Source organism: Sinocyclocheilus anshuiensis, unplaced genomic scaffold (genome assembly GCF_001515605.1).
Source record: "Sinocyclocheilus anshuiensis isolate Anshui unplaced genomic scaffold, SAMN03320099.WGS_v1.1 scaffold851, whole genome shotgun sequence".
In the NCBI taxonomy this organism is placed as follows: domain Eukaryota; kingdom Metazoa; phylum Chordata; class Actinopteri; order Cypriniformes; family Cyprinidae; genus Sinocyclocheilus; species Sinocyclocheilus anshuiensis.
The window spans coordinates 351,688-379,306 of record NW_015546052.1 but is presented as its reverse complement, the minus strand read 5'-3'; the positions used below and the strand labels follow the sequence as shown (position 1 = coordinate 379,306).

Here is a 27,619-nt window from a genome sequence, read left to right as displayed (position 1 = left end):
GAATATAAACACTTATTATAGGTGTACCGTAGTGATTCAGGACAAGCCAAAAACACTGTTTGGAAAATGGATTCATGGTGTGCTCGCTTATTATATAAATTTTGAACACAAAAAAGTTATGGACTGCAGCTTTAAGCCCTCGATTAGTTAAAACATTTCAAAATACAAGTGCATTGTTTTACTTTTTGTGATTAAAAGACAAATATTTTGTCATTTGAACATTTCTTAAAGTATTAAAACATTGTCTCATTCTAGTGAATCAAGTTTCTGCATTTTGTCTCACCTGTCACACCCCTAGTGTCTGTGAGCGTGATAAAGCTCATAATTTTCCAAGTGTATGATATAGCTTTATTCTTTAGGTCAATCATATATTCATGAAAAAAAATCAGTTTGAATAAGGAAAGCGATAACTTTGCCATAGTATTCTTTCAAATGTTAAAGTTGCCACATTCATTGCATTTTTTGCATCCTTGAAAACCAAAAAAGTAGTGCAAGTCCTTGAAAGTCCTGGAATTTTATTTTACAGTATCTGTACGAACCCTGTTTAAGTTACCAGTTCTTGGACCATTTTAATGTTTCTGTTGTTGTTAATTGAACTGAACTGTAGTTTTCTGTAGTAAACTGTCTTTGTATATTTCCTATTTTATACTCATTTCCTAGTATTTAATGTACCATTATTTCTTTTGAACAAAACAATTTCAGAAATTTCATGTTTTAGATTGTAGGTCATCTTGTACCTTTTCTTATTTTATATTCATTTCCTAGTATTTAATTTACCATTATTTCTTTTGAACAAAACAATTTCTGAAATTTAATGTTTTAGATTGTAGGTCATCTTGTACCCTGTCAAGGACAAAGCTAACCAGCAAAACTTGATATCAAAAGCATCCTAAATGGTACATGTGTTTGCACCATATGTAGTGAGTAAACTTTCCTGGTATTGCTGTTTCAAATATCCCACCATAATCTGTAGACTGAGCCTGTCAAGGGCTAATGGCAGATACGTTACTACACTGAACAAAATTATAAACGCAACACTTTTGTTTTTGCCCCCATTTTTCATGAGCTGAACTCAAAGATCTAAGACTTTTTCTTTGAGTTCAGCTCATGAAAAATGGGGGCAAAAACAAAAGTGTTGCGTTTATAATTTTGTTCAGTGTAGTTAGTTTCAAGGAAAATCATTTTCAAATAATGTTAATTTTTGTTTGCCAAATAACCCTGTGTATGTTCGCCCCCGCAACCCCCAACCCCCGGAAAAAAGTTCAGGCTCAGGATTTTTTTTTTTTTGCTTTAACCCCTGCCCAAAACTAGCCCAATTGTTTCGAGGGGGTACCCCGAAAAAAATGCATTCCGGGGGATAAAATACAGTTTTTTTTGGCAGGGTTCCGTTCAGCTCATGAAAAATGGGGGCAAAAACAAAAGTGTTGCGTTTATAATTTTGTTCAGTGTAGTTAGTTTCAAGGAAAATCATTTTCAAATAATGTTAATTTTTGTTTGCCAAATAACCCTGTGTATGTTCGCCCCCGCAACCCCCAACCCCCGGAAAAAAGTTCAGGCTCAGGATTTTTTTTTTTTGCTTTAACCCCTGCCCAAAACTAGCCCAATTGTTTCGAGGGGGTACCCCGAAAAAAATGCATTCCGGGGGATAAAATACAGGTTTTTTGGCAGGGTTCCCCTGGTAAAATTCGCATTTTAGGGGCTAAATGTCACGTTATTGGGGTCGTTTCAACCCGTGGATATGAAGAACAACCCGCGGCAGCAGTGTTAAAGTAGCCCAATTCTGCAGGAAAACCGCGGACTTGGCAACACTGAGCAGAACAGAGCTGTTTCCATGGTAACAGCTGTAAACAAAGCTGTGCTGTGCTTCTAAACACTGCTTTATTACTCATTACACTGAGGGAAAATGGAAAGCAAATGCCATCAAAACTTTTCTGAAGACAGTCAGTTTCCTATTATGCATTCATACAAATAATTTAATCATACATTCTTTCATATACATATACATTCTTTCCCTCAGCAGTCTGCCTTCAGTCATGCTTTCACACAAAACGAAACTACTCTGCATGTTGCGCCTGTCTGAGACTCTTAATAACTTAAATTAAGATTAAAGCTGAACAATATTTACTTGAGTTTTCAAATCGCGATAATCAAATACGGGTTTAATGATAATAAAAATATGAAACGGGATAATCAAAATAACCACAGGCCGATATGGCTACCTTCAATCAGGCCACGAGCTACTGGTAGCTCATGAGCGACGTGTTGGAGACCCCTGCTCTACACATTCTGAAGTGTTCTTGCAGTACATTCCTGTTAACGCAGTTTGTGCTTAGAAATACCTTTTTAAAGACAAATATAATAATTGCCATTTGGTTACATAGAGTTTTGCTGCTTTCAAATGGTAAGCAAACATTTTTGTGAAACGTTATCAGCTCGTGTTTTAAAACTTTTTAAACATATGAGCAAGCAACCTCGATTATATCAAATACACTCTAAAAATAATTCAGTGCAATTGTACATATCACAAAAATAAAAAGCTGTACTACCTTAATTAAATATCTCAATGTATTTTAAGTGGTTGTTTAAATTGAACATACTAAAATAAATGCAACAAAAAGAACTTAGCATTTGATTATATCAAATATAATTATATTTTTAAGATATCCTTAATATTTTTGGTACATTTTAATCAAAATATTTGAAAACGGAGTGGTTACACTGATCTGTTTCAAGAACTACAATTATTGCTCATTCGCTTTGAATATTCTTCATATTTAACTTTAACAGCTCAAAAATTTGAGTGAGTTGCATAGATAAACCTCATGACCTATAGGCAAAATTAACAACTGACCGCAGAGGGGGAGAATCTATTTTTCTCCATCATGCATTGCTTTTGACTGTATTAGGTGTGTAAATGTTGAAGTAAAGTGTTTGTGTATTATCACACAAGATTGATATATTGGGAGATTTGTTAGTGTTAAATAATCGTTTATAGGGGATTCTGTGGCAGTTTTGATGGTTACCATTGTGGTGATGAGTTGTTGAATTATTGGGATTTGCAGCGTACTCAATTTCTTTTAATGTCATACTATTAAATATATTTTAGATCCTTCAGATCTCCTTAAATTGTATTTGTTTTTACTTAATTCAGAAGGTATATTACAATTATTTACAGCTGAAATTTACTTTCTTGCACTTGTGGTCTTCAATATGTGGGTAAGACCAATTGACAACTGAGACATTAATTTCATATTAATGAACACAAGTATGCAAGTATCTCAACATGTAATTATTTTTTATATGCACAGTGAATGAATTTCAAGTATTCAGTTTATTTACTAGGGAATTTAGGAATAATTTATTTGTTATCGTAAAAAAATTAAAAATAAATAAATAAAAAATACTTTGTTATATTTGTTAATAATATATTTTTTTATAAAATAAATATTTAATATGTGTATGTGTGATTGATTAAAATAATCTGTTTAAGAGCCATTCATTTGTGAATCAAGCGCTGTATGTTTTTTATTTTTGTATTTTTTTTTTCAAATCAGACTCCTTAAAAAAGTGACATCTGCAATCAAAAGATGGACAATTAACAGATTTAGTGCAGTAGTTGTGGTTTGCTGTACAGATGTTTAGTGATCCTCGACTGTCTGTGTGTTTGCCCCTCAGTCAAACCATTGCCTCTGTCGCCGCTGGATCCTCAGTCATCTGTGCTGATCGGAGCAGCTGCTGAGCATCAGGATTTGGAGCTGCAGCTACGAGATGTGGAAGAACATAACCATGCGCTGCGGAGAGAGATTAGCCTGCCACCCAGGGTTCCAACACATAGCAGCCATCATAGCAACAGTCGCCAAGGCAACCAGTTACACACCCATTCCACAGAAGAGGGTACAGGTGATAGCGAGGCTAAAAAAGGAGTTGCCTCGGGCAACAGCTCGGACTGTGTGCCTCAGCCTGTGGTGAACAAATGTGAGGTTAGTATCCTGAATCAGGACCTTACGCTGAACAGATTCACACACTATCAAGACTCTAACCCTGACATCTTCAGCTTCCTCAAATCATATGTTTTGTTGAGGAGAGATGTGCTGTTTCTTAACTAAGTGACCAGACAACACCACAGATACCACCCAGAACACTCTACAACTGCATAACACCCTAGCAACCATTGAGAAACCCTAGAAACTGTATAGCAACCTAGAATTATGTCTTAATTTTCTTTCCAGAAAACAGTTTCTGTTCGTTGGCATTTCCCTACTTTGTGTATTTGAATAAGATGTGATTTCATAAAATTGTAGTGGCATATTTTGAAATTGTGAACTGCAATGTATGGAGTCGGCACCAGAGGGGACCTCGGTAGAAAATGCGTTCTGGGGGGGTTCCCCCCTCGGTAGAAATCGGAAAGGTGAAGGGGGTACAGGGACTGAAGTGGCCCTTTTTCTGCCAGGCCCCCTCGGGCCGCTCGTGGTGAGACACTGAACGCATCAATGCTGCTTCAAACTGTTCTAATTACTACTTGTCTTTCTCGTCACAGACCATTCATATTGCCATTGTGTGTGCGGGGTACAATGCGAGCAGAGATGTTGTCACTTTGGTCAAGTCAGTTCTGTTTCACAGGTAAATTTAGAGTTTGTGGCTGTGTCCACATTCACAGGATATTCACTGCTCCCTACAGTGAGCAGTATTCAGCTAGGATGCTGCCTTAGGAGGTTGCTGCATGTTTAGACAGCAATGTAGCTCCGTAAGTTTTTGAACAGAGCTCGAGTGTCCAAGTGCTTTGTAAGTGTTATTGGTAAGACTGAAATTTCTTTCATTCTACAATGCAGTGTAAAAAGTAGTAAAGCTAGAATTAGGTTTCATCATCAGCTTTACTGATATGCTGCTCTCTGCTTATACACCCTCCAGTAATGCAGTGTATAAAATGACTTTTCACTGTTTTATCACATGCAGTCAAATTACTTTACTGTGCTGTTGTGGTTTTATTGTGGTGCCAGTATTACACTCATCTTAGTTTGTAAGGAAAAAAGCAAGAGTTCAGCCAGCAATGACGATGATATCTTTTATTCCTAATGATATTTCAATCTAATGACCTTTTTGGCATAGTAGGTGAATTTCTGAATATCCTAGCTTTTTGTATATAATAAAAAGTAATGAAAAGTGAATAAATTATATGAGAATTTTCATTTTTGGGTGAATTAGTCAATATGAAATGACAGGAAACGTTTGTTCTCTTTGTGTGTCAGACGGAACCCTCTCCACTTCCATTTCATCACGGACTCCATCGCTCGGAAGATCCTGGCTGATCTCTTCCACACCTGGATGGTGCCGGCCGTTCATGTAAACTTTTATGACGCTGATGAGCTGAAGGTTTGTGCGGATACTGGTTTGCTCAATAGACCTCAACAGTGATGTAATGTAACTCTAATGTAACTAAAACTGTTAACAATTGTCAGTCGTACAAGGGAGTAATAGGCTCTGTCATATAGGCAAATAATTTAACAATGAATCAGAGCAGTGTTAATATTTGCTATTTCTAACCGTAATCTTTTCTTACGCTTTGCTGGTGCTCTGTAATGTGCGAATTTATACATCAATAATCCGAATGCACACGTCTGACATGTAAAACACTGTGACACTTAATTGTATGTACTACATACAATGCTCTGCTGCTTTCACTGGATATTTTCCAGAGAGATTTGTAGATCCCCCAGCTGAGTACTAGCTCCAGCATGAAAACCAATTTGGTTAGTCTGGGTGTGAACATGCAAGACTTTGCAAAAATAATTCAGATTTTTATGTCCAGAACCTGACTGTTACCCTCTGAAAGGCTGTGATATTACATACATTTGAGTCCCTTGATGATTATTTGTTCCTTGCTTCTTTTTTTTTTCTTTGTTGCGGTCTTGCAGTTTTTGATTTCATTTGATGTTTCATATTTGCTCTTTGTGTGTTTATCAGTCTGAGGTCTCTTGGATCCCTAACAAGCATTATTCTGGCATCTACGGCCTGATGAAGCTGGTGCTGACCAAGACACTGCCCACTAACCTACAGAAGGTCATCGTCCTGGATACTGACATCACCTTTGCCACAGACATCGCTGAGCTGTGGGTCGTTTTCCACAAGTTCAAAGGTACTTTTGAGTTAACATTCATTTGAAATTATTACGTTTATTTGTCATTTGATATTCACTAATGTTGTTAATTAAATAATTCAAGTTTTGTGGCTGGTGAAGATCAGAAAACCTGTGAAAACTGTGTGCATCCCACAGAAATACTTGCCATAACAAGACAACGTTTTGTCAGTTGAGACTATCATTAATGTTAAATGAGGCACATGTTTGCAGCTCAGATCAATAATGTCACAGGTTATTCCACCAGACACTGACCGCAGCAACCACAGTGATCAGTGATTTCAGTAATGAACCAGCCTTTGTGACTAACTACATTTGATCTTATGCCTGAAGCTTTATCAACAGAACATTGGCCCATGACTGGCATATGCACACATCACCAGCCAAATGCGGGTTGGCGAACTGTACCGGCCTTTGACGTGAAATCCTGTTGCTTAGAAACAACGACACACTGTTGTTGAATACATTTGATTACTGTGTCTTGAAGAATGTATGCTAGGAAAGCTAGAGCTGTCCTTGTCTTATTGACCATTTGTTCTGATCTTCATGTCATGTGGTGTGACTCCCCAAACTACTTTTTACCTGAAAAACAAATGTTTTTTTTAATTTTTTTTTTATTAGATGTATACACTCACATTTATTCAATGTGTAAGGGAAAATACTTTTTTACTTGATACTGGGCACCACATGACATTTTTAGAGTTGAAAATATTACTGTAGTTTTCCAAAACCATATGAATCCAACATAAATACAAAATAGTACATTTGTTTTAAAGCAGATTTTTAAAAGATTTTTCCTTTTCCTATGTCATTGACTAAAACACACGTGAGAGCTTTAAATGAACTACACAGATTTTTGTCCATAGTTCACCGTAACTTAGATGCTACCGATCAGTCAATACAGACGCATTGATGTCACTGTGGGGGTGTTTGTGCATTTCAGGTCAGCAGGTTCTTGGTTTGGTGGAGAATCAGAGTGATTGGTACCTGGGGAACCTGTGGAAGAACCATCGGCCATGGCCAGCGTTAGGCAGAGGCTTTAACACCGGTACGCCAGCCAGGTTTCTGATTATCTGGCTTATCTGAAGGGGAAGACCAGTTTTAAAACAAACACTAAAGTTCCTGATGAATTAAATCATGTTTTTGTGATTTTGAACTGGACAATGACATTATTTTATAAGTGTTAATTAGTGTAATGGCCAACAAATGATGTTGTGTTTGTTTTGAAGGTGTGATTCTGCTGTTGTTGGATCGATTGAGGAAGCTAAAGTGGGAGCAGATGTGGCGGCTGACGGCAGAGAGAGAGCTCATGAGCATGCTGTCTACATCACTCGCTGATCAGGTAAACACATAAGCTCTGTTTTAATCTGACCTGCTGTCTACTTAAGACAGGAGAACATAATGTATTGTGCAACTCACTAGAGACATTGGTATGATGAATGCATCATACAAATAGTTTCTCATGAGAAGCACATGGGAGACTCTAGAGTTTGATGTTATAAAGTCGCTAAGCTAAACCTGAGATACCTACTAAACATATGGAACACAAACATTGGGTGAAATATATTTTAAATTAAAGGAACTTCATATCAAAATGACAGTTGACAATGTTGTGCCTGCAGGACATCTTCAATGCTGTGATCAAGCAGAACCCATTCCTGGTGCACCAGCTGCCCTGCTTTTGGAATGTTCAGCTATCGGATCACACCCGTTCCGAAAAGTGCTACAAAGATGTGTCCGACCTCAAGGTGACATCACTGTGGAGACAAAAATGGGAGCTCACACTTATGCTAGAAGACAAACAACAATTTCTTCTGTAGCTGCCCCGTATATGTATATGTGTGCTTAATATAGAATTGTTACTTCTGCATAAAGAAACACAAGCAGTTCAGTTTGAGACAGAGGTCAAGCAGGGTCCACATTTCTGAACTTCTTCATCTGATTGTGCAGGTGATTCACTGGAACTCTCCGAAGAAACTGCGTGTAAAGAACAAACATGTGGAGTTCTTCAGGAATCTCTATCTGACATTCCTGGAGTATGATGGGAATCTGCTGAGGCGAGAGCTCTTTGGCTGTCCCAGCGAAACGGACCACAACTCAGAGAATGTGCGTTTCACTTCACTGTGCTTCATGTTGGCAACTGCTGGTTTTATTGTTTCAGAGGTCTGCAATGATTTTTTTGGTTTTGTTCAGGCAGCATGATGGAATAACACTTGTTTTCTTAATATCCTTGCAGCTCCAAAAGACCCTGTCTGAGCTGGATGAAGATGACCCATGTTATGAGTTTCGTCGGGAGCGCTTCACAGTCCACCGCACACATGTCTATTTCCTGCACTATGAGTACAAACCAGACTTAGATAACACTGACGTGACACTGGTGGCCCAGCTGTCTATGGACAGGTAAGAAAACACACTTACATTTACTTTCTATAAAGATGCACATATCACCTCACCAACAGATATTTAATACATGATGCTAAATAGAGCCTTTTATAAGGCACATTAAATCAAGTTGATCAAAACTTCCCGGAGGATGATGTCATTTAAGAGCTTTCAAAGAAATATTTGGGTCCGTTTATACAAGCTAAGCTCAATCGACAGCATTTGCAGCATAATGTTGATTAACAAAAAGTCATTTAATTTGTCCCTTGTTGTTTTTAAAGAAAAAAAAAAGAAAAAACCTAGATTAGAGTGATACAGTTTGAATGGATGTGAATTGGGCCAATTGGAGGATTTAAAAGCAGAAATGAGAAGCTTATAATTTTATAAAAGCACTTGTAATAATTCTACATTTAAGACTTGTTTATTAAAGCGTGTTTATTAAAGTTTATTAAACTAAATAAAAAACACTATTAGTTTCCTGATAAATGAACCACACTGTATCCTATAATCTGTTTCTGATCACTCACAGTCCTATTCACGCTTTGGGCTGAACTCAGTTAAAATAAGCTGTTTTGTCATCATTAATCACACTGATGACGTTAACTGGAAAATTGCTTCTGGAAATAAACCTGATTCAAATGTATTGAGTCAAAGCTTCACAGCTTTTGTGATCAGTGTAATGAAGGATGGCTGCATTTAGTCAGGCAAGTATAGGCTACCCCAGAATCCCAGATAAAACCTACACATCAGTCAGTGCCAGTGACGGAGGGTTATCGTCCTTGTCAACACTATGGGATACAATTCATTGTCAAAGAGGGCATAACCTCTTTGACAGCCAAGTTATAGCTCTCAAGGGCAAAACGTTTGTCAGAGTAGATGCCAAATCTAGTTTGACTTGAATGAAAGTTAGATTCTGAGGGACAGAAGTGTAGTCCGTTTAGTCAGACTACTGTGTATATACTTAATTAAAATCGTTAGGGTTTCCACATTCTTGGGAAAACCTGGGAATATTTGGGCATGATCAGGTCTGGAAAATCTATAGTGATTTATTTTTTTTCTATGCTCAGTTCTAAAGAATGATAAAGAATTATTTTATTAATACTAAAATGTAAAAAAGTTATGAATAGTTATTTTTTACTGTGTAAACACCATGTCTCACAGCGGTGATATGCCAAATACTAGCTCCAAAACAGCTCTATTTGGATATTATTATCAGTAGTAGTAGTAGTAGTAGTATTGTTGTTTAATAAGTTTATAATCATTAGATTTTGTTCACGTCAGCATGTTTTGTCAAAGCAAAAGGAGATAAACCAAATGGGTGTCGACCTATTGTATAAAATTGTGTTACATGTTTTTGGTGAGTTACTGGAGTGTTTCCTTGTTCCAGACTTCAGATGCTAGAGGCCATCTGTAAACACTGGGAAGGGCCCATCAGTCTGGCTCTCTACCTCTCAGACGCTGAAGCCCAGCAGTTCCTGCGATACGCTCAGGGCTCTGAGGTCCTGATGAGCAGGAGCAACGTGGGATATCACATAGTCTATAAAGAAGGCCAATTCTACCCTGTTAACCTGCTGCGTAATGTTGCTATGGGGCAGGTCAACACACCCTACATGTTTCTGTCGGATATTGACTTTTTGCCCATGTATGGACTCTATGAGTACCTCAGGTGAGACAAAACCTAAATTTAGAATTGTAAAATGATGTTGGGGCGATTTTAGTTTCATCTCATCTAAACTAAGTCCCAGGTGCTACATTCTTCAAACCAGTCACAGTACATTTTAAATACATATATTTTAATAGGAACCGAGTACATTCTGGTACTGCCACTCCATTTTGGTGTTTTGTACAACAAATCACTCATTATAATTCAACAAAACATGACAGTTCTCTTAAAATATTTTGTATATTGTAAAAGCAAATTTAATTTCGGTATTCAACTCGATGTGGGGTATTCTCAGGTACAATTTGAGAATTATTATTATTTTTTTTTTTTTTATCTTTTTTGTTTGAAAATGTTACTCATTTCAACAAATCATATTTTTTCACTTTAAGGCCCAAACAATCATAATCAACACAAATATTGTAGGACCATCACAGATGGACACGTCATCACAATATTCAAATTAGGGCTCAATAAACATGGCTTCTTCAATGACAGAATCATAAACTACCCACAATCCTAAATTTGTTGTTACAGCTACTTTCAGAATGTTTTGGGGTAAAATTATGCAGGCAATGCAAGAATGTAGTGATGCTTTTGTATCACTATATTTTGTCGTATATTGTCAACATTATTGGACTTTTTTTCTTTAAAGAAAATCACCTAAAACAGTGATGAACAACTGAGCTTGACAATATAATGGAATACTGATAAAGACTGAGAGAATTTTTTCTCTGATTAAATCATGTGCTCAAAAACATTTTTAAATTGGCACTTTTTAAATATAATGTGAGGGGGAAAAAGGAAAGGAAAGTCATAACATAACAGAGAAAAAAATCTGCAATCGTACACGGATCTGTGACTGAAAACAAACTCTGGAGTGCATGTTTGCTTCAAACAAAGTAAAGTAAAGTAAGATACTATTGTATCTGATTAAAGCTGATTGCAAAACTCATTTTGTTCGGAAATCATAAGAAATACAAGAGTGAAAACCCATATACTGTATATTAAAGCATGTTTTTCTTTTTTGGTGCCAACAAAATGTTCTTAGGCTGTGAATGTGATTTGTACAAGAGTACAATCCATTACAGTCCGTTCTACAAGTAATCCATCTTGTTTCTGTCTCAGGAAATCGGTTGTTCAGCTTGATATGGGGAACACTAAAAAGGCTCTTGTGGTTCCAGCATTTGAAACTCTGCGCTATCGGCTGTCCTTTCCCAAATCAAAAGCAGAGCTCCTGTCACAACTCGACATGGGCACTCTGTTCACATTCAGGTGATTCATCTAAGAAAAAAAAAATTAATTATTTTTTTTAAATCAAATTAATTAATTCAAAATGAATGGCAGATGAGATTTTCTCAGATGTGACTGAATCATTCATGATTCTTTTAAATCAGTTAATATCAATTAATCGATTGAACCAACCAACCAATCACAAACTTATCTAAATAATATATATTTGCAGATGAGATTTTCTCAGATGTGACTGAATCATTCATGATTCTTTTAAATCAGTTAATATCAATTAATCGATTGAACCAACCAATCACAAACTTATCTAAATAATATATATTTATTATTTTATTTATTTAGTGAATTCTTGACAGTTTTACAATAACTTAATAAAGTCAATATTGACTTAATAAAGTGAAGTAATTTGCTTGTCCACAGATATCATGTCTGGACAAAAGGCACACAGACCCAGGCCCTCCCACAATTGTTGATTGTTGACACTAGTGTTTTACCTTAGACCCACCCTGAGGGAGCTGCCATCAGGCCGCCATTGTTTTGACGCCGGAGCAGGAGTAGACAAGAATGACTCCTAAGTGATTGAGGTGTTTTGATGTTGGATGTAATAATGAACATAGCAGTCGTCATTTACTCCCGACATCTGAGCCGCTGAAGATGCAGTGGCTTACCTTTATTTTTGAAGGGAATGCGCCCCCCGATCTACCTAAATGCATTTATGTTTGCGCGAATCATTCGTGATCCAGCCTCACCTACAGAAGAAGTGAGTATAAGTTTCTTTTTCATAAATCTTTGCAAATCACCTTTCCGAATAATGTGCTAGTTAGCAAGTTCCGCGGCTAAAGTAAACAGTCTCATGAGAACGGCTGGTCACTCCACGGAAGAGGGGTGGGGTCAGCAGAGCTCATTAGCATTTAAAGGAACATGCACTAAAACGGGTTACTGAAAACAGAGCTGATTTTGACAGGGTAAAAAGGGTGTTGTTTTACACTACCATTGAGATATTTTAACCAAAGTATGTTATAGACTTTTCATTAAGACCCTAAAGAATCATATCATCTTGTGGAAAATTGCCATCCGCTGACCCCTTTAAAATAAAGTGTGACCAAAAATACAACTGAACAGAGAAGCTTACCTGTGCATACGCATCTACTTTCCTTCAGACTTGTTGACTTGACAACACACAATAATTGTCCCTTTGGTGCTCTTTAGACTAATTCACACTACACTGACAGACACAGACCAACACCAGATTTTTGTATGTTATTTTTCAAACATTCCATGATCTGAGAAAAAAAAAAAACATTTTGAACATGTTCAGTCAGTGAAAAAAACGCTGACCAATGACAACAGTATTTTCTGAGACAGTTACCGTATCATTGCTTGAAAATCTCGTAATGTAAACACTAATAATATTGTTATACACCAGCTCGCTATCGTGCTGTCAGTTGAACTTATGGAATATTCCTTGAGTAAGACTTCAGCCGGGTCCTTAATGGCATTCTGTTTTTCAATTGTATCGTAAATTCATAAACAATATTTCTGGAGTGATTCTTAATAAAATTGGCAGTTATTTTAAATAAGTCTATATAGGGAGCCCTCACATGTAGCTATTGCGGTGCCACAAAAAAACAACAACAACTTTTGTCTATGTAAAGTGCTTATTTAATTTTATTTTTGTGTGAAATTTTCTTGTGCAAATGTGAAAGATGGTTTCACGTTAAGGGTTCTGTATTTTCTAACATGACTGATAATATAATATAAATATTGTTGGTGTTTTAATTGGATGTTTTTGAAGATTTTAAAAGCTTTCAAAGGTCCTTAATGACAAATGTTACTTTAGGGACTTCATAGATATGGCCCAAAACGGTTCATCTAATCATAAGTCCTACAGTTTTGTTGATGCAAAGGAAACTGAATATTATTTTAACTGAATAAACATGCAACTGTAACAGTGGCTGTGTTAATGTTGTAAATGAACACTGAGATTAGTTTGCTGCTAAATGAACCACACTGTATCCTATAATCTACTTCTGATCATACTCAGTGGCATTCACGCTTTGGGCTGAACTCATTTAAATTAAGCTGCTTTGTCATCATTAATCACACTGATGACATTAACTGGCAAATTGCTTCTGGAAATAAACCCGATTCAAATGTATTGAGTCAAAGCTTCACAGCTTTTGTGATCAGTGTAATGAAGGATGGCTGCATTTAGTCAGGCAAGTATAGGCTACCCCAGAATCCCAGATAAAACCTACACATCAGTCAGTGCCAGTGACGGAGGGTTATCGTCCTTGTCAACACTGTGGGATACAATTCATTGTCATCTTTGAGGGCATAACCTCTTTGACAGCCAAGTTACAGCACTCAAGGGCAATAAGGCTGTCAGAGTAGATGCCACATCTAGTTTGACTTGAATGAAAGTGAGGCTCTGAGGGACAGAATTGCAGTCCATTTAGTATGTCAAACTGTTGTGTATACTTTTCCACAGTTTTGAGATAACCTGGAAATATTAGGGTATGATCAGGTCTGAAAAAGCGATTTATATATATATTTTTAGTTATGCTCAGTTCTGAAGAATTTTTTGACTATACATGAATAAAAATATGAATGCTCTATAAAATTATTTATTGGTACACCAATTAACTTGCCGCACAAACTTAATATGCTGTATCATAATGAACCACACTCTAAAATATCAGAGAATTTACATTATGTGAAATAAACGTAAAGTTATCAATAACAGTTTTTTATTATGTAAACACCATAAGGTACATAGGAATGATATGCTGACAAATAAGAGAAATATATCCAGTATGAGCTCCAAAACTGCTCACGTCAGCACCAGTGCTTTTGTCATTGAAGCAAAAGGATATAAACCAAATGTGTGTTGCTTCAGACCCACTGTATAAAATTGTATATATTATATATTTTTGGTCAGTTACTGGAGTGTTTCCTTGTTCCAGACTTCAGATGCTAGAGGCCATCTGTAAACACTGGGAAGGGCCCATCAGTCTGGCTCTCTACCTCTCAGACGCTGAAGCCCAGCAGTTCCTGCGATACGCTCAGGGCTCTGAGGTCCTGATGAGCAGGAGCAACGTGGGATATCACATAGTCTATAAAGAAGGCCAATTCTACCCTGTTAACCTGCTGCGTAATGTTGCTATGGGGCAGGTCAACACACCCTACATGTTTCTGTCGGATATTGACTTTTTGCCCATGTATGGACTCTATGAGTACCTCAGGTGAGACAAAACCTAAATTTAGAATTGTAAAATGATGTTGGGGCGATTTTAGTTTCATCTCATCTAAACTAAGTCCCAGGTGCTACATTCTTCAAACCAGTCACAGTACATTTTAAATACATATATTTTAATAGGAACCGAGTACATTCTGGTACTGCCACTCCATTTTGGTGTTTTGTACAACAAATCACTCATTATAATTCAACAAAACATGACAGTTCTCTTAAAATATTTTGTATATTGTAAAAGCAAATTTAATTTCGGTATTCAACTCGATGTGGGGTATTCTCAGGTACAATTTGAGAATTATTATTATTTTTTTTTTTTTTATCTTTTTTGTTTGAAAATGTTACTCATTTCAACAAATCATATTTTTTCACTTTAAGGCCCAAACAATCATAATCAACACAAATATTGTAGGACCATCACAGATGGACACGTCATCACAATATTCAAATTAGGGCTCAATAAACATGGCTTCTTCAATGACAGAATCATAAACTACCCACAATCCTAAATTTGTTGTTACAGCTACTTTCAGAATGTTTTGGGGTAAAATTATGCAGGCAATGCAAGAATGTAGTGATGCTTTTGTATCACTATATTTTGTCGTATATTGTCAACATTATTGGACTTTTTTTCTTTAAAGAAAATCACCTAAAACAGTGATGAACAACTGAGCTTGACAATATAATGGAATACTGATAAAGACTGAGAGAATTTTTTCTCTGATTAAATCATGTGCTCAAAAACATTTTTAAATTGGCACTTTTTAAATATAATGTGAGGGGGAAAAAGGAAAGGAAAGTCATAACATAACAGAGAAAAAAATCTGCAATCGTACACGGATCTGTGACTGAAAACAAACTCTGGAGTGCATGTTTGCTTCAAACAAAGTAAAGTAAAGTAAGATACTATTGTATCTGATTAAAGCTGATTGCAAAACTCATTTTGTTCGGAAATCATAAGAAATACAAGAGTGAAAACCCATATACTGTATATTAAAGCATGTTTTTCTTTTTTGGTGCCAACAAAATGTTCTTAGGTTGTGAGTACAAGAGTAACAAGAGTACAATCCATTACAGTCCGTTCTACAAGTAATCCATCTTGTTTCTGTCTCAGGGTTCAGCTTGTTCAGCTTGATATGGGGAACACTAAAAAGGCTCTTGTGGTTCCAGCATTTGAAACTCTGCGCTATCGGCTGTCCTTTCCCAAATCAAAAGCAGAGCTCCTGTCACAACTCGACATGGGCACTCTGTTCACATTCAGGTGATTCATCTAAGAAAAAAAAAATTAATTATTTTTTTTAAATCAAATTAATTAATTCAAAATGAATGGCAGATGAGATTTTCTCAGATGTGACTGAATCATTCATGATTCTTTTAAATCAGTTAATATCAATTAATCGATTGAACCAACCAACCAATCACAAACTTATCTAAATAATATATATTTATTATTTTATTTATTTAGTGAATTCTTGACAGTTTTACAATAACTTAATAAAGTCAATATTGACTTAATAAAGTGAAGTAATTTGCTTGTCCACAGATATCATGTCTGGACAAAAGGTCACGCTCCAACAGACTTTGCCAAATGGAGAACTGCTACAACACCATACCGAGTTCAGTGGGAGGCCGACTTTGAGCCGTATGTAATGGTCAGACGAGAATGCCCAGAGTATGACCGGCGCTTTGTGGGGTTTGGGTGGAATAAAGTAGCTCACATCATGGAGCTGGACGCTCAGGTAACACTTACATTCTTTAAAGGAATAGTTCACCCAAAAATGACAATTTGCTTACCCTCAGGCAATCCAAGAAGTAGATGAGTTTTTCTTCATTGAAACAGATTTGATTTGGAGAAATTTTGCATTACATCACTTGCTCAACAATGGATCCTCTGCAGTAAATGGGTGCCGTCAGAATGAGAGTCCAAACAGCTGATAAAAACATCACAACACTCCACAAGTGATCCACATGACTTGTCATCAAGTTAATCAATTCATGTCTTGTGAATTTAAAAGCTGCATGTTCGTAATAAACACATCCATCAAGACATTTTTAACTTCAAATCATTGCTTCTGTCTAAAATATGATTCCTCTATCCATAATATTGCTTTTTCTAGTGAAAATGTTGTCTAATCTGAATCAGGAGAGACATATGTACAGATTAAGTGACATTTACAAGCAAAAACAGTCCAAAACAGCTCTAAACAAACATGTTGGTGCATTTTGATGTGAGAGGACAACAGGGATTGACTTGAGGTGGCGGTTTAAAAGTTAAAACACCTGATGATGGATTTGTTTCTTACAAACATAAAGCTTTTCACTTTACAAGATGTTAATGATAGATCTGTTAACTGATATATTTGAAACGTGTGGATTATCGTGATGTTTTTATCAGCCTTTGGAACTTCATGCAGAGAATCCATTGGTAACCAAGTGTCATTACATAATGGTTCATTTTTCCAAATCTCTTCCGATGAAGAAACAAACTCATTTACATCTCGGATGGCTTGAGGGTAAGCAAATTTTCAACAAATTAAATTTTTTTTTCATTAACTGTTCCTTAAATGGACCTTTTTCCCAGATTGCGATGATGCATTTTGACATCGTAATTAACATCGTAAAAGTTTTTATAGTTTTTTTTTTATTGAATGTACATTTATAACACTATAGTTTGTGATATAAACGTGCCATTAAATTACAGAAACTAGTTAATGCTGCTGTATGAGTGTTTTTAATGTAATGACTGAGGGAATGATGGCAAATTTGACATCTTTCTCTCTTCTGACCAATGTAAATCAAACTATTTCTATAACACAAAAAATATATTTTGTGTGAGTGTTTGTGCAATGTAAGTTTGCTGTCTGAATTGAGTATGATAAGAACTGTTCTTTTTAGTGGAATGGTTAAAGGTCATGAATCAGTCAGTCTTGAACTTCCTCAAACACTGAATTGGTTGAACAACTCTCTGTTCTTAAAAGAATCTTAAAATATAAAATTCTGTAAAAAAAATAAAAATAAATCAAGCAAATGTCCTAAACAAATCCTCAGTGGAATTGAGTGAAATGATTTCTAGCTTAAGACATTACAGGTCTTGAACTTAGTTTCAGTAATATGTTATGCTTTGTGATGTAATTAGGCTGCATTAAATAAATCCCTTTTTGTTTAGTTTCTGGTCTTATTTTCTGGAAATTAACTGATCTTTCAGCATGCAAAATGTTGTTTGTTGTGTATTTTTAGGAGTACGAGTTTGTGGTTCTGCCCAACGCCTACATGATCCACATGCCCCACGCGCCCAGTTTTGACATCACCAAGTTTCGCTCTAACAAACAGTACCGCGCTTGTCTGAAGACGCTGAAGGAGGAGTTTCAGCAGAATATGTCTCGGCGTTACGGTTTCGCCGCTCTCAAATACATGACAGTGGATAACAACAGCTAGCCGAGCACATTGTTCAGCGAACCGATAAAATAACTGCCATGAGCTGATGAAGGAGTGCTGTGTGACAGCGCCTTTATGGATGTGTTCAGTGAAACTGAGATTGCAGGGTCATTAGGAGGCACGGTTCGTGATCATCCATTCATTCAGGGATCCGATAAGACGTTTATCAGTGGTGTTTGACAAAGATGCCGAGAAATAAACTGCTGATTAGAAGTCATTGATGAACTTTTGTGAGAAGGAGAGCAGATCCTACAAATGGAAACTTCTAGAATAAATAAGGTCTGTTGTTACTTATAAATGATGGACAGCAACACTGATGCACTTCAGATTAAAGCCTTGAATCTGTCTGTCTTTCTGTCAACCTGTCATTCAGTCTATTTTTCCGCCTTTCTAACTATTTGCTTGCCTGTCTGTCAGTCTTTTTGTTTCTCTCTACCTCTGTTTCTAACCATCCATCTGTATTTCTGCTTGTCTATATAGTATCTGTCAATTTTTTTTCTGTTTGTCTGTCTAGCAATATGTCTGTCTGCATCTTTCTTTCTAAGAGTCTGTCTATTGGTCTGTTTACCTGTCAATCAATCTCATGTCTTTCTGTCTAGTTGTCTGCCTCTGTCTCTCTGTCTGTCTATTCATCTCTACAATCAGTCTGTCTGTCTGTACCTCTGTCTGTCTAACAATCTGTTTGGCTGTCTATCTAGCAGTATCTTTATTTCTACATCTGTTTGTTTAACAATCTGTCTATATCTCTAACAAACGGTCCATCTAACAATCTGTATCTCTCTGCCTCTCTAGCTGTCTATATCTCATTCTGTTTGATGTCTATATCTAACAGTCTTTCTATATTTTTGTCTATACCTTTCTGTCTAACAGACTGTCTAACCATCTAGTATCTACAGTGGGTATAGAAAAGAATCACCCCCCTTTAAAATAATCACATTTTGTTGCTTTGCAGCATGAAATGAAGGACGACGCAGTTTTTGTTTATCCAGCTGTATTTACTCACTGCAGCTTGTAACATCCAAGTGAAAGATATAACACCAACCTGTCAGGAAAAAAATTAAATAAAATAAAAAAAACAGAATCACAACGTTGGAAAAAGGATCACCCCCCTCCCAAAAATGACTTGTAAATTCAATCAGGTGTAGCTAATCACCTACTCAGTGGCACACAAAGCCATTTGACTATCAGCTGTGGTCATTTTGATCAGCTCAGCATGAAAAGAGCTTTCCTGGAGCATTTCAGTCCTTGGTAGTGCAACTGAAGCAAACAATCAACTATGGGTGGCAAGACACTGTCAAAAGATCTCCGGGATAAAGTTGTGGACAGGCACAAGTCAGGAGATGGATACAAAAAAAAATGTCAAAGGCTTTATCAATGCCTAGAAGCACAGTGAAGTCTATTATTAAGAAGTGGAAGGTATTTGGTACAACACAGACCGTCCCTGGATCAGGACGTCACTCCAATATGGATGAAAGAGCCAGGAGGAAACTGGTCAGAGAGGCTACCGAGAGGCCTACAGCAACTCTGAAATAGTTGCAGGAATTTATGACAAAGAGCTGTCATTGTGTGCATATGACAACAATATTACAAATTCTCCACAAATGTGGCTTGTATGGGAGGGGTGCAAGAAAAAAGCCACTCCTCAAGAAAGGCCACATGCAGTCACGACTGAGCTTTGCCAAAAACACACCTAGAACATTCTGAGGCCAAAAAGGTGTTATGGTCAGATGAGACTAAAATTTAATTATTTGGCCTCAACAAATAATACTGTATGTCTGGCGGAAATCCAATACAGCTCACCATCCAAATATCACCATTCCTATACAGTAAAGCATGGAAGTGGTAATATCCTGTTATGGGGTGTTTCTCTGCAGCAGGGCCTGGAGCACTTCTCAGGATAGAAGGAACAATGGATGGGGCAAAATACCATCAAATTCTTGCAGATAATCTGCTGCCCTCTGCCAGAAAGATGTCAATGGGAAGAAGGTTTACCTTCCAACATGACAATGACCCAAAACACGCAGCAAAACTGACCACACAGTGGTTGAAGGAGAAAAAGTTGAATTTCATTGCATTGCCTAGTCAGAGCCCAGTCTTAAACCCCATTGAAAATCTGTGGAATGACTTGAAGACTGCAGTCCACAAACACTCCCCATCAAATGTAACTGAACTTGAGCAGTTCTGCAAAGAAGAGTGGGCAAATATTGCAAAGTCTAGATGTGCAAAGTTAGTAGAGACAGAGACATATCCCAACAGACTAAAGGCTGTAATTAAAGCAAAACGTGGTTCAACAAAATACTGACACAAAGGGGGTGATCCTTTTTCCAACTCAGTGATTGTTTTTTTTTTTTCTGTTTGTTTTTGTTGTTGTTTTTTCTGACATGTTGGTCTTATATCTTTCACTTGTTACTGTTATAAGTTGCACTGAGTAAATACAGCTGGATAAAACCAAAACTGTGTCCGTCTTCATTTCAGGCTGCAAAGCAACAAAATGTGATTATTTCAAAGGGGGTGATTCTTTTCTATACCCACTGAATATCTCTCTTCCTGCTTTTCTGCCTATATCTGTTTAACATTGTTTATATCTTTATCTAACACTGTCTATATCTCTCTATATCTCTAACAAACTCTATAACTAAGCATCTATCTGTCTCTCTTCCATTCTGTCTGCCTATATCTTTAATAATGTCTATGTTTGTCTCATTATCTAACAATCTGTCTATATCTCTTTACATCTGTTTGTCTGCATCTCTCGCTGTCTCTTTCCATCTGTCTAACAATATCTTTAACAGTCTCTGTCAAACAATCTGGCTATATTTCTCTGCCTCTCTGTCTGCCTATAACCGTATCTGTTTAACAATGGCTATATTCAGTGTTGGGGGTAATGCGAGTTACGTAATCCGATTACTTTTTTCAAGTAACTAGTAAAGTATTATTACTTTTTAATTTACAAGAGAATATCTGAGTTACTTTTTCTTTTTCCAATTTATTGATTGACAGCTCTCTTATTTTAAAAACAAACAAGCAAGCCCTGTCCAGATTTAAAAAGTAACGTAACGTAACGCATTACTTTCCATAAAAAGTAACTAAGTAACGTAATTAGTTACTTTTTTATGGAGTAACGCAATATTGTAATGCATTACTTTTAAAAGTAACTTTCCCCAACACTGGCTATATTTGTCTGTCTGTCTAACAATCACTGTCAGTTTATATCTCTGTGTAGCAACCAGTCTAACAATCTATCTATATCTCTCTGTCTGCCTGACAATCTGTCTCTCTCACTCTCTTTAAATGATCTGCCTGTCTAACAATCCACCTATATCTAACAAACTATTTATATCTCTTTATATCTGTCTGTCTCTTTATTTCAACAATTTCTCCCACAATCTGTCTTTTTATAACAAACTATTTATATCTCGTTATATCTGTCTGTCTCTTTATTTCAACAATTTCTCCCACAATCTGTCTTTTTACTCTCGTTCTTTCTCGCTCTCTCATGATTCAAGGTTTCTTTCTCAGTGTTGACAGTTGTTATGTGTGGTGAAGTATTTGGATGTGTGTTCATTCTCAGTGCAGATGTGAACAAATGTAATAAACGGGGATCTTCATTCATTGGACTGGCAATAATAAGTAATGAGAGGCCAAAGTGAACACATCATTGACACATTAGAGATGGATATTTAAGTGTTACTGACTGTCATTCTCCATCAGAGGGCATCACACACCACACTAACAGACTTATGCGCTTGATTGCAGGCTTAATTAACCAAGACTTAGTCATTTTCTTCATAATTTGTCAAAGATAGAGGGAGTTGATGCTGATGCAGTAGCAGAACGTGTCATGAGTGCGTTTTGTAGTTACTTTGTACACAGACTATCAGCCAACATTAAGTCTGACTCAGGCTCCTGTTCTCACTGAATTATCAGCTGATATTTTGCCTTTTTTGCCACCCTGACAGCACACAAACTCAACGTTGCAGAGACATCTATGTATAAGTTTTCATATGCCATACGTCTCTAGAACATTTCCTGTCTGACATTCAGCAGTTTATCACATTTATGATTGTGAATTTTTGTGAATCAGATATTTTCAAGATGTTTGTACACAATATTTAATGCGAATTTTATGCGTTCTTCAACAGGCATCTTGGCAGCGTATGTGTGTTTACTGCGGTATTAATGAAGTGCTTTTAATAGGCTACAGTCTGTGTCGTGTGCATTACAGTTTGCCTGTGAGATCATCTTTTTAAGTTGACCTCAGCCACAGGACTGCTGCTTTATTTTGTGTTATTTTATTATTTGGAACGGACCATAGACCGTTCATGCTAATGTCCTATGGCAAAGCTGCTTTCTCAGCTTTCCCTTGTGGCAAAGCTGAGAACGCACTTGCATTACCAGTTGGATTTTGACACATTTTGGAAGAAGTGTTTGTGTTTACATACTTGCTTGGAGTAAGTTTTGGGCCTAATGCGAGCAGATACAAACATATTCTGTTTATACTACGCAATGAATGTGTGCTGCTCATATTCAAGAGTTACAGGTCCATTAGAGCAGACCTGGGCTAGTTGTCCCTTTTTTTTTTTTTTATAACTTTAGTGACTATTTCTCAGGGTGGGTTTATTTTTAAAGTCAGTTTCTATATAGACATACACCTTATAATCTTGAGAAAGCTATTGAGATATTTTCACCAGTACTGTCCTGGAAAAAAAACAACAGTTAATTCAGTACGGGGGCATGTTGTCACACTGTATGGAGTAATATGTCAGGCCGTTTAAATTCTTTTTCATGAGAATTTAAATCTTAAAGCATTTTGACACATACACAAAAATCATAGAAAACGACTAATGTCAGTGTACTTTTGAATTCACTTGTTGACCTGTATTACAAAATTACAGTATTCCCTGTGACAACTAGCCCCAGTCTCCTGAATTTGCTACGTAAAAAGTAAAACCAGCAGATGTTAATATTGGACAACATTTATGTGTGGCTTTTTTTTGTTTTTTTTAAGTAAAATCTTCTAGTGCTGATATGTTCTGATGTGGATACTGGATACAAGTTTCATAGGTGGCAGTGTTACTACTGATGTTCTGAGCGCTCACTTAGATGGTTGCTGTGGAGCGGTGTCATTATTTTTCAGTATTTTCTGAGGTTGTATGTGAGTACTGATGTGCAGAGCTGTATGTGCACACTAGCTGATTGATGCGTGGGTTTAATATGAATATAAACAGCCACATTTCCAGGATAACACTGATAAAACTGCTCATGAATTAAATCATGTCATGTCTTTTCCGCTTATTTACTGTCACATACATGATGTTACAGTGCAAAACAATGTTTTTCAAACAAATGCAGCACACCGTTTGAATATTTCATACATTCATTGCATTTTCTTTATGTATCTGCTAACCATTTGAAGCATAAATTGTTGAAAAAGAATTTGAAGTGTCATTCTCTAAATTAATGTGACATCAATTTATATAAAACAAATATTTCAGAGACAGCTGTCATTTTTTGCTTTGATATGTATTAAATCAGCATGCTAATATAGTGAATCTGATATATACCAATAACATCAGTGCCAAGAATATTAAATGTAATTAAACATCACATTAGAACAATTTGTCGGCAAATTTGAAAACAAAACAAAACTCAATGTCACAACAATAGACTAAATTAGAATAAAAGTCTGCCTTTTTAAAGAAATACTATAAACAATTCTAATTCATTTTAGAGAGAACATGTTAGAGAAATCAGACAATTGAATAGAACATTAAATATAACAAATATGACAATGTAGTTGTCATGTTATAAAAAAGGGACACTATGGTTTAAATTATTTAACAAAAAAATACTTAATTGCCAATTACTATTATTAGCAATAGTGATAACATTAAATATATATAATTTATTAGTATACACTTTATTTTAAGGTGTCCTTGTTACAGTGAATTTATACATTTAAGTACTGAGTAATATTAATTAACTACATGTACTTACTATTATAATAACAATTAATTATGCATAATTAATTGTTATTATAATAGTAAGTACATGTAACGTGTAACAAGGACACCTTAAAATAAAGAGTTACCATTTATGAATATTTATTAAAGGGGATGCGATTTCAATTGTTCCTTTCTCTTTGGAGTGTTACAAGCTCTTGGTAAAACTAACAACATTATTAACTGTCTTGATATTTACTTTGAAAGCTGAAGCTCGCGATTATGGTAAGGGGCGTTACATTTCTGACGCGTGCTTGTGGTGTTCGGCCAATCACAATGCACTGGGTCAGCTGGCCAATCAGAGCAGACTGCGCTTGTCGGAAGGAGGGACTTTGTTGAAAACAAAGTGTTTGAGAGAGGCGGGGCATAGAGGACCTACAATAATGTACAGTATTTGAAAAATAATGTGTTTTTTGAACATTAAAGCATGTCAACATATTCTGTTACATCAAATACACAAAATAATGATCTTTAAAATAGCATCATATGACCCCTTTAAGCCTGTATACCAAACACATTCAATATATTCAGCAAACTATTAATTTAATACAAGGTTCAGACACAAGAGGGGAGCACAAAGATCCTAACTAAAAACATGAAAGAAACTGCATGTTTGTTTCAATTGCCTTTTGTTTTGAGTGTTTAGTTTCTTTCATGTTCATCATTAATAGTATTACATAATAATGAATAAAATATTTTTTTAAGAATACAATTGATTGACTGTTCCATATTCTCATAATATTGCAAGTACAGTCTATGGGTGAGAGCGATCAGTAATATTAGAAGTGGCATGCCCCCTTTAAATGACGCCTACGGCGTGACATCACGGGGTGTTCCCGACGCAACGCGTCGCCGCTGTCGGAAGTGCAGAGCGCTTGTGTTGTTGTGCTCGGTTGTGTCATGTACGGCGGTCTGTGAGGTTCATGTGAGATGAGCGGTGAGATCGTGTCATGACATCCGCGCGCATTATGGCAGCTCTATCGAGTCAGAGCGATGATCCTGCCGAACCGGACCAGTCCCTGCAGCACATGCTGAAGGCCATCGCGGACGAGCGGAACCGCCTGAACGTCAGACAGGACCTCAGCGGACTGGGTCAGTACATTCAGCAGTAAACACTCACCCCTCGAGCCTGTCACAGCCTCTGTCCTTCATTAACGCCGCAGACACGTCAACATGACTTGATTTTATCATGACGATCAAAGGCGAAAACAGGCCGCGGTCATCTGCTATTGTTTCAGCTGATGCACCTTTATGACATAATTCACGAGGTGTGCCGCCGCTCTCTCGCGCCTGTAATCTATCTATCTATCTATCTATCTATCGGTCCTTTTTGACTACATGTCTGTAAGTCTGTGTAATCAGATAACGTCAAGATATAAATGTTTTACTTTATGTTATGGTTGATTAAATCACAATACAAGTATTTCTTAGCTAACACCTGTTGAAAATGCTGTAATGTATGACACTGACAATATAGACCAAATGTTTATAAAATTCTTTATTAAATTACATTTTGGCTTATTGATTTCATTGGCATTCCCCTTTGGCTTGGGGTTTTTCCATCCTGTTAACATGGAAAAGATTGACAAGGGTTTTGATGACAGTGTAATCTGAGGATAAGCTGAGGTTCTACTGACCCTATTTGGTTCATATTGTCAGAGTACATGTTTGTCCCTATTAAGACCAGCTTTCCTTACTGAAATCCTGAAAATTCCCTGAGGAGAGATCCCATAGCTGCTCTTATATTACTACTGTGTTGTGTTGTCAGGGTCAGAGTTCTGGTGATTACTGAGTAACTTATGTCACATACAAATTCATCATCTAAGCTCACAACAAACAGACTCGCTCTTATTCATTCTAAATCATATACTGTAGATAGTTCGGGTCTCCTCACCAGATAAGCTGGACTGCACAAAGGAAAGTAATTTTAGCCATTTTTTTCAGAACATCTTTGATTTTGATGTGGTCTTTGTGCTTCATTCTCTCTCTCTCTGTCGTCTTTCTTTGATGATTTGTCCCTTTTAAATATTTCATTCTCTGTGCGACACTGTTAATGTTTGGCGTTTTGCACTGCTCTTCACTTCTGCTTTTGTGAACATCTTCCTCTGGTTACAACTGGCACGTCTAGTATCTCTTGCTGTCTTTGGCGCATGTCTTTTTTGGTAACACTTTAGTAGCTCATTTCATTAACGTATTATAAACTAATAATGAACTTTTTACAGCTTTTATTATTCTAGAAGAATGTTATGCTTAAGTTATAATATTGTTCATTGTGCTTGTTCATAATACATTGACTAATGTTAATTTACACAACATAAAATGTTAAAAATCTAAAATGGCAAAAATGTAGATATTATCATTAACCAACATTAATAAATGTTGTAAAAGTACAGTATTAACCTACTCCATTAACTTAATTTCATCTTATTTTAAAATGTTACAACTTTTTCCCCTCAATCCGGTTATTTACGCACAGCTTGGTTAGCTGGATAATTAATTATGCAGGATATGTTAATAAACCAGGGATTTTCTGTGCTTCAAAGCATTACAAAACTTTATCCTGTTGTGTTACCATTGAAGAGATCATATTTAGAAAACCTGTTTGCTGACCATTGGGTATAAACTATAGCATTAAATATTGCAACTTTATGCCAAGTTATTCTGAAATTATCCAGTTAAACAAGCAAGCTCTGTTTAAGGAACAGACCTGAAATTAGAATATCTGACAGTAACTCAACAACTATACGATTAACTCAACAAAAGGCCCAGAACATTAAAATGAGACCTTAAAGCCCCGTTCACACCAAGAACGATAACGATAAAGATATAGTTCTAAAAATCGTTCTCAATATTAAAGAATAGCAGAGTCCACACCACAACTATAACGATAAAGGCACAGAGAAACTATATAGTTGGAATCACTTTCAAAACGATTTTTCTCCAGCTGATGAACGATAAAAAATTGACAGCCAATCAGAATCCATCCTGCTGTAACGAGCTCGAGAATTTAAAGCGGCAGACGCATGTGCGCTTAGAATAAACAGACGATATTGTTCGCTGGTGTGGACTAATATCGTTATCTTTATAGTTATCGTTCTTGGTGTGAATGGGGCTTAAGGCCTGAAGGCCTCAGATGAACTATACTGTCTACTCTGATTAAATTCCATAGAAGTTGCCATTTGTTTCTAGCTGTAGAAGAACTGAAAAATTTCAGTAGCTGTAGTGGAACTGAAGAGAAGAAAGAAGTAGGTTGTAATTAGGGCTGCACGATAAATCGCATGCGATATTTAACGCGCATCTTATCAGTGAAGCCGGTTCTGTAATCAGCGGTAAATCTCCATCACTTGAGGGCTTTCACATTGAGCAGCATTAACTACAAAGAGCCGTTGTTCACTAACGAGCTGCGCAAAACCACGTCCATATTCGCACGATTTTTTGCGCAGCTCCTCAGTGAACAACGGCTCTGTGTAGTTAATGCTGCTCAATGTGAAATCCCACAGGTG

The 27,619-nt window shown here is 36.5% G+C and overlaps 2 protein-coding genes across 2 annotated transcripts in view; both read left to right on the top strand.

The window, feature by feature from the left end:
- The window catches only part of LOC107699203 (glycosyltransferase-like protein LARGE1), a 29,723-nt gene extending 10,574 nt beyond the window's left edge, over positions 1-19,149 (top strand). Inside the window, exons 3-15 of the mRNA XM_016500399.1 lie at positions 3,676-3,980; positions 4,538-4,620; positions 5,247-5,370; positions 5,962-6,133; positions 7,077-7,181; positions 7,363-7,475; positions 7,756-7,881; positions 8,084-8,239; positions 8,370-8,533; positions 9,903-10,181; positions 11,304-11,450; positions 16,223-16,418; positions 17,917-19,149. Of these exons, the coding sequence (XP_016355885.1) occupies positions 3,676-3,980; positions 4,538-4,620; positions 5,247-5,370; positions 5,962-6,133; positions 7,077-7,181; positions 7,363-7,475; positions 7,756-7,881; positions 8,084-8,239; positions 8,370-8,533; positions 9,903-10,181; positions 11,304-11,450; positions 16,223-16,418; positions 17,917-18,114 (2,168 nt within the window). The 3' untranslated portion in view covers positions 18,115-19,149. The remainder of the gene's footprint in view (positions 1-3,675; positions 3,981-4,537; positions 4,621-5,246; positions 5,371-5,961; positions 6,134-7,076; positions 7,182-7,362; positions 7,476-7,755; positions 7,882-8,083; positions 8,240-8,369; positions 8,534-9,902; positions 10,182-11,303; positions 11,451-16,222; positions 16,419-17,916) is intronic.
- A 5,812-nt stretch (positions 19,150-24,961) lies between these two features.
- Positions 24,962-27,619, top strand: part of LOC107699202 (uncharacterized protein KIAA0930 homolog) — a 14,850-nt gene continuing 12,192 nt past the window's right edge. Inside the window, exon 1 of the mRNA XM_016500398.1 lies at positions 24,962-25,208. Within this exon, the coding sequence (XP_016355884.1) occupies positions 25,067-25,208 (142 nt within the window). The 5' untranslated portion in view covers positions 24,962-25,066. The remainder of the gene's footprint in view (positions 25,209-27,619) is intronic.